This window comes from Electrophorus electricus, unplaced genomic scaffold, assembly GCF_041902795.1.
Source record: "Electrophorus electricus isolate QZ-2024a unplaced genomic scaffold, ASM4190279v1 Scaffold407, whole genome shotgun sequence".
In the NCBI taxonomy this organism is placed as follows: domain Eukaryota; kingdom Metazoa; phylum Chordata; class Actinopteri; order Gymnotiformes; family Gymnotidae; genus Electrophorus; species Electrophorus electricus.
In genome coordinates, this window is record NW_027658701.1 from 10001 (window position 1) to 17971 (window position 7971).

Sequence of the window (7971 nt, forward strand, 5' to 3'; positions counted from 1 at the left end):
ACGCAGAGAAGCCCCGGCGCGGCGTGTGCTAATCAGCACCGTGGCGTCACGGGGGGGGGGGGGGGGCGCGCCCCACACACCACACGTGTGAACGCCGACACACCTTCCGCAGAAAACCCGCATCCGGCAAGCAACCGGCACAAACTTCCTCCGCTGAAACTCCGACAACGTTCCCCATGACAAATTCATTACCGCTGAAGCATGTTCTGCAACGTTAATATTTCAGAGCTTGGGGCTCCGGTGTAAACAGGTTGTAGGGGAGCGTGAGCGAGAGCGTCTCCCCCCTGAAGCATGTGGCTTGGGCAAGTTTGGCAGCATCACCCAAGAACAGCCCTCGGTGGGGCTGATCTGATATTTCATCATGTCCCAAAGGGGCTCTCCTATAGGAAGCCTTTGATTTTAACTGACAGATGGACCTCCGCCCACAAACATTCCACGTGCGTGCGCACGCGCTTGTGTGCATCAGTGTGTGTGTGTGTGTGTGTTTGCGTTTGAACAGGACAGCTGTGAGGGGCTGGAGGAAAGGTCACCTCCATAAGACATGTACACGCACGTGCACACACACACACACACACACACACACACTGCAGCCGTTACTGTCAAGGAGGCTGAAAAGGTCAAGCGTGTTTCCCACATCGCGTGCACACACACCCTCCTTGGGCAGTGTAGGCCAAAACACAGCATGCCCGTTCAGCTAGGTGCACGCTATCTTTAGCAGAGGAAGTTCAGGTAGCTCTGAGCAAGGGAACAAACAAACAGTGTCCTCTGTGTTTATGACTGTTAAGGCCATAAACGTGTCCAGTTTGCATACTGTGTAAGGGTCTTTACACTGAGGGTACAAAACACTATCCTGGTCTTTAGACACCTGCTCGGCACCTAAAACCTAAAGCCTGTTTCGCTGCATGTGAAAATTGTGTTCCATCATTAATTTTAACCTGTTAAAATGCACAACAGTTGCAACAGTCTCGAGGGATGATTCTTATGTGTGCATTGTGAAGAACTGGCAAAAAAACAGAAAGCAGGAGTGCATTTGAGTTACCAGCATAAATCTGGATGCTCGGTATTGGTGTATGTGCGCATGCGGAACAGTACCTCCCTCAAAAGCCATCCAGCCAATGGCAGACCTGCATTTCTAAATGGACAGCATGCAGACATCCCACCCTCTTCGGGTGACTCGGTGTGCGTGTGCATGTCTGTAGGGAGCAAAAGCTCTCTCTGGGTCCAGGCCGCCGTGAGACGCTTGCTCACCCGTCTGCTGAATCCATATCGGGCAACATTCGTATGACGTTACAGCGGCTATGCATGCCAGTGGCGGCGTCAGGGTTGGTGCTAGAGTAGCATATCAGAACAGGAGCTAGGTCGTGTCGTGCTGTCCTTTGTTTCGCTTTCGTCCCAATGGTAAAATCAAGATGATTTAATGCAGCACAGAGTGACCCCACAGCAGGGTCACTTTAAACCAACGTTGGGAAAAAAACCAAAAGCCTATAAACGTAAATGTCATTTCCATTGGCCTTTTGGGGGTCCAGTCCTCAGACAACCCCAGCCGGACCCCAAACGCACCGCCGCCAGGTACAGGCCGGCCGTATACTCACTGGCTTTAAAACAAATAGTTTAACTTCATTAACTTCAACTCCTGATGAGGAGTCACGGGTGCCGGGGGCAGGGGCCATAGGACAGTGGAGCCCGGAAGCAGTTGGTCTGATTCTAGAGCTGCCAGTCTGATTCTAGAGCGGCCAGCCTGATAGTCTCATTCTAGAGCTGCCAGTCTGATTCTAGAGCGGCCAGCCTGATAGTCTCATTCTAGAGCTGCCAGACTGATAGTCTCATGCTAGAGCTGCCAGTCTGATTCTAGAGTGCCCAGTCTAATAGTATGATTCTAGAGCTGCCAGTCTGATGTATGAGCTGTACCACACCAACCCATGTCCCTGTTGAATATCCACTGGTTGTTAGACAAGGCTCTCGACAGGCGATTTAAGGCTGGGGCGGAGAGTTAAGGTGGAGCTTGGCAGGTGTTTTTTTTAGGGAGTTTTAGGGTGGAGTTCTCACCATCCTATTGATCCTAACAAAGTCCTCGGGTGTCTTGGCCCAGGCTGGCAGCTCCACGTCACACACGGGGGTTCCGTCATCCCTGTCTCCCAGACAGTAGCCGTTACTGTTCACAAACATCTCTGGCAGGTAGTAGAACTCCGGGATCAGCTCCTGTGAACAGAATTGAGGAGGCAGCGAAGTGTAGAGTTGGTACAGTGCAACAGGCCGTTGGAATAGAATAGAATAGAATAGAAATTGGAGACAGCCCAGTGAGTGGGTGAGAATAGACTGAACCAAGAGGGCAGAATCCTAAGAGGTGAGGGGCAGGCTGCGTTTCCCACTCGGGCCGCCCTGACGGGTGAGTGAATTGGAGCGGCGAGCGCGTGACTCGTCCGTGGGACAGGTGCTCACGCTAATTCAAACGCGCCGCACCGCGGCACGCGCACCTCGGTAAACACGGGCGCACCTGACGCTTCAATGACGCATGACACAAGAAACGAATAAATTAGCCATAAAGGCGACATGGTGCATGGGAGTCGTGCAACTGTTTTGAAACTCCACGGCTCAGAGGAGAAACCAAGAGCATCTCTGTCTTAGACATGTAAAAAAACAAACAACAAAAAAAAAACCCTGTACCATCTTTCAGACAGTTTGCCACATACCGCACCTCACGCCCCCCCCCCCACCCCACCCCACCCCACCCCCTTAACAAATTACCCAGCATGCCCTGTGAGCGATGGATGTGCACGCTGGGGCGTATGCACACGAGGAATGTGACCCCTTCCTTCTTCACGGGCATAGAGAATCACTCACCTCTGAAACGTTTAAAAGCATTTATGACGTTAGCCTGCCTGCAAACAACCGAACCTGTCAAGTCAAAGTATTTTCACAAGTTTAAAGGAAGTTGTCGTGAATTTGAACATTTCTTTTAAAGGTGCTCCTGGGCTGGGTGAAGCTGAGGGTGTTATGTTTGTAAACGGGTCAGGACCCAGGACATGGCAGCAGTAAAGCTGTTTCTTTCCCACTGACGTTTAGTGATATTCATACATTGGGTGCAGCTTTAGGTACTGAACATGCACATTTGTCCATTAACCCTTAAGCTTCCAGACTACCTCCATATAATAACCTCCACGGTTGTTCTCTATAACAGCTCTAAAAAAAAAAGAAGCAGACAGTGGATGCTAACTGTCACCATCTCGGCTGAAAGTCCAGAGCAAGGAGCAACACCAGAATGGGAGCTTGAGCGGTCCAGACAACTGGACGACCCTATCCGTGGAGGCGGTATTTTGGGGGGGGGGGGGGGGGGTCGCCATGGCGATGGACGGCCTCGCTCCCATCCATCCTGGCTGCCCGCGTCATCCCTGTTCCTGTTCCTCCTCCGCTGCCAGCCATTAATTCTGCCACTGCCTCGTAATGGGCTGACAAGTCAATCACACCCCAGCGCGGACTCTCGACAACGCCCGCTCTAATGACGCCCGCTGCTGCAGCTGTCAGCGGGCATCGCCGCGACGACGGGGGGGGGGGGAGAGCTCATTGGGAAATTGTTGAAAGTTGGAAAACGACTTGCTCTCTCCCTCTCTCCCGCTCACTCCGGTCCGGGTGCCGAGCTAATGGCAGACGGACAGGGTAGTAGGCGTCGCGGTATCAGCCGCCGTTCAGTGGCTAGCTGGGGGGTGGGGGGGTGGGTTTTGGGAAACGGAGCAAGGGCACACCATGCTGGGTCAGTTTCAGTTCCCAACGACTTTCTCTCTCTCTCTCTCTCTCTCTCTCTCGCTCCCTCTCTTTCTCTCTCTCTCTCTCTCTCGCTCTCTCTTGGGTCTCGTCCCCGTGAAGGCAGCTTTCCCTGACAGCTTGTACTCATTACTGGAGGGATGGGGTAATGAAGAGGACAGGGGGTTCAGTCAAAACGAGCTTCCTTTTAAACTGGACCACTGCTCAGCAAGCACTTCCCACAGGCTGGCCCCTCCGGGACATGCAGCCGTCCCAGTGCGCAATGCAGAGGTGTGTGTGCGCATCTACAGCGCGTGGGGAGGGTATAGATGTGTAACGCTCTAATTTCCGGCGAGCTTCAGACAGGCCCAGTACCCGTCCACTGGCCAGCGAAGTGCTCTCAGACGTGAGGTGATATGCTTATTACTAACATTCTACCAAATGTACAACAACTCGGTCTCCTTCACCGGCAAAAAATATGTCTTGTGGCGTACATTATGAAAAAAAGATTGCTGCTAGCTCTGACCACAGCATGTACCTCATCTGCTTGTGTCCTAACACACCTGCAAAGCATTTCTGCCGTGTAAAATCATATCCGCGCGCATGCACACACACACACACACACACACACACACACACACACACACACCCATGGCTGCGGGGACCCTGTGTTTCTTAACAGGGTTGAAGTTTCACTAGGCAGCCGGCCTGCGTGCGGTTCGTCTGTAGTACGCGTCACTCTGTGCTGTCCCCAGGCTCTGCCAAGGAGAATGCCCCTACTTGAACGTTAAGGAGAACATTTTAAATGGCTATCACCATTTATGCTTTATTAATTGGCCCTGGAGCGAGGCTGGCGCCTGCGTCGGCTGCGCTGAAGACGTCTGACACTTCCAGGTCAGCACGAATGCCCCCTGCCGTGTGACACAGAGCAGGGGGTGGGAGCGGGGGGTGAGGGTCTCACCGCGACCTGCCCCACAGGCGTGCAGTGAAGCGAGGGTCCGATTGGTGAATATGTTGTGATGCACAGGATTCAGAGGGTGTTAATAATTCAGACACATGAATAATCAGGGTTAGGGCATGTCACCACAGGTTCTCAAGGTGTATTCAGACACAGAATGTGAACTTTGGTTTACAGCCTTCTGGTAGCAGTGTGCCTGTATTATTAAGTGAACGGTGTGGCACAGGTCGAGGTGGGAGGACCGGGGCTCTGGGCCTTACCTTCACGTCGGACGTGTTGCGCTGGCAGTGCCTCCAGGAGTGGGCCACCCCCGAGAACGTGCGGTCCGGGTGCTCGAACTTGTTGCTGTTGGTGCTGAGGAAGAAGGTGGTGTACGGCTCCTGTTCACAAAAACACGGGGACACACAGGGGCACATGTGGTGAATGTCCGGCATCCTGGGGCCCCGAACCCACAGGCCACGGAGGAAGCGGCGCCGGACGCGGGACGCATTCCATTCCCCCGTTCCTGACTTGATAATTAACCACTTGTTTGGACAAATCTGCAGAGGGGTTGTTGTTTTTTGTTTTTTTTTCCCTGGGAAACTAATATTATTCTGCAACACAAACACCAGCAAAGCGAAATCCGAATTCATCCGTATGGTAATTTGACGCAATCACATATCCGAGCGCGCCGGGAAGCTCGGGGAAGCGTTGCGTTTGCATAAACATCTCAATGTGGAGGACACATCTGTCAGATTATGGAGACTTAGCGCCCCCCCACCCACACCCCCACCCACACCCCCACCTCTCACCCCCCTCTTCTCATTTACGCTAACAGTGCCTCGGGCAGAATTAATTACTGAATGTGGCCTGTTGGTTGAGGAGCAGAACTCTGGCTCTAATTGGCTCATATCATTCCGGGCGCGAGTGACACACACAGGCAGGAAGAGGCAGTGAGGGAGAAAGCATGTGACTGCAGTCTCACTCAAGCTGACTTAAGAGCCATCACGACACTCCCAGACATCATCAGCCCAGAGCTGCTGCCTGCCAGAGGAGAGCCAATTACAAAGTTTATTAATTCGGAATATGTCTGAAACAAAAGAAACTAAAGCGTACATTTTGTTGTAAATATATTTATGGCAGCAAAATTGCACCTTTTCAGTTGCTATAATGTCTACTGTAAGAAAATGAGCATTCATATAATATATAAGTAGTAATTGGTATTTATATTGTACATAAGTATATGATATGAACAAGACATCTTCAGTATATGTTGATACAAGGGTGGTCTTGCTTTAGGACAGCAGGTGGGCTGGATGGCTGTATGTGGTCATCTTCATTCACGGAGTGTCACGGGAGTGTTCGCAGCGGCCAGCGGGGCACGCCGCTGGCCTCTTTAGCCCGCCCCCCGAACCTGGGCTTAACAGACCGTGAAAGGCGCCCGCGGGGGCCCTCTGGAGCGGAACTCGAATCGGTCCCGATTGTCAGGCTTGGCATGGCGCTGGTAGAGCCTCGGCTCAGCATTGCAAAACGTCACGAGGCGTGCTGCTGAAGCACGCAGGCCGTCGCGACCGCTCCGGAAACATGAGGACCCCTGGCTCCCTACGCAGGTCTCGTGTGCTGCGGTACGAGACCTTGGGCTTTCCCATTCAAGATATCATCCATATGCTATGTTAAAGGGGTCAACATTTTAGTGTATTCTGAACCACAGGTATGACATTTTAAAAAATGACTCACCGTACCATTTTTGTGTGGTTTACTGCCCTGTACATTTAGAGGTTAGCAATACATAGTTTACATCCTAATAAATCCCTGATCGTCTAAACGATTTTTACAACGTCCCTGTGACAACGTTGTCGCAGGGAAATATTCCTTCTATGATAAGCAAACTTTTTCCACTGGAGCGCAATCAGCAGACTACATAAAAGGAATCCCACTATCCAGTCGTCTTGTGGTCAACTACCCTCATGTTTATTCGTCTGGAGCAGGACATTATTTTTGCTGTGGATACTGTTATACCCAATGTCCTAACTACCCAAGGGTCAGGCTGAGGTTTACAGGCTGCAGCGCATTACATCAAGGACTTACTATTCTGACCAGCCAGTGGAGGGCGGCGGCCGCGGTCGAGTAGTGAGTGCTGTAGTGGCAGGGCGGCGTCTCCTCGTCCCATGATTCATAGTGCTCCACGTAGAACACTGCACGCTTTGGGTTCAGAGCTCCGATTGGCTGGAGAGAACAGAAGCAAAAAAGGGGATTGAAGATATTTTAGTTGCAAAATATGAATGAATAAGTCACTATTTATATTAGTGTGGTTATGTGAATTAATTATTTAGACACTGGATATAATAAATACATAATTTAATAAATAATAACTATTTACCAAATTATGTCTAGAAACTGAAGTAAAATTCTAATACCGATTTGTAATTCTTTCTCCATGGTGGTGCACCTGGAACAAAACTTGTGCAGACTTTCTGCTCCAGCTGAAAACCTTACTGGCCTTAAAAATCTCAAGTTTTGTCACTTAACCCAAACAAGGCTTTATACGTTAGCTGTTACATGGACAAACACCGTGTCCTTTTTACCGTGCACGTAAAGATGAAGGGCGCCTCATAAGAGCTGGAGCAAGTAACGCACCAACGCAAGCATGTACCGAGGGCTGTGGAGACATCGAGACAGCACGGCGTGTGTGTGCGTGCGTTCGTGCTGTGCAGCCTTTATGAATGTTTGATGGGAGAGACTATGCAGATGCCTATTAGCTGTGCGACTGGACACTACGCTGGGGTCTGTCTGTCACACCCTGTTACAATCCCCTGCCCTCAGCAGGTTTAAGACTTTGCGGAGACCCTAAAGTGCATTGGCGGATACGGTTTGTATACGTCGTGTGAACGTGTGATTTGTAAGTGAGCTTAACAACAGGCTTCGTAACAGTATACATGTCTACAATGTGTGTGCGCGCATGTGTGTGGGTCTTTATGGGAGTGCGCTGTATATACATGCAGCTGTTTTGTTCGTGTGTGCTTGTGTTTGTGTCTGCGGGTGTGTATGCATGCATGTGTATGAATGTGCACGCACATCTGTGTGTGCGTGTGTGTGCGCGTGTGCATGCGTGCATGTGTGTGCGTGTGTATTTGTGTGTGTGTGTGTGCGGAAATCTAAAGTACTCTGGCTAAAGGTAACAGGTAATCTGGCCTGGCTTAACCTCATCTGACCCTATTTACACTGTGTACATCCACCCAGCTCCACGCTAGCTGTCCTCTGCTGATTCTACATACTCCTGCACACTGTCCAGAGTA

The 7971-nt window shown here is 51.0% G+C and overlaps 1 protein-coding gene across 1 annotated transcript in view; it reads right to left on the reverse strand.

The window, feature by feature from the left end:
* Window positions 1-7346, reverse strand: part of LOC145655944 (neurobeachin-like) — a 17317-nt gene extending 9971 nt beyond the window's left edge. The window contains exons 1-4 of the mRNA XM_081709408.1: window positions 7329-7346; window positions 6764-6901; window positions 4957-5076; window positions 2047-2199 (exon numbers count right to left, since the gene is read on the reverse strand). Coding sequence (XP_081565534.1) covers window positions 2047-2199; window positions 4957-5076; window positions 6764-6901; window positions 7329-7346 — 429 coding nt within the window. The remainder of the gene's footprint in view (window positions 1-2046; window positions 2200-4956; window positions 5077-6763; window positions 6902-7328) is intronic.
* Window positions 7347-7971: the final 625 nt, after the last annotated feature.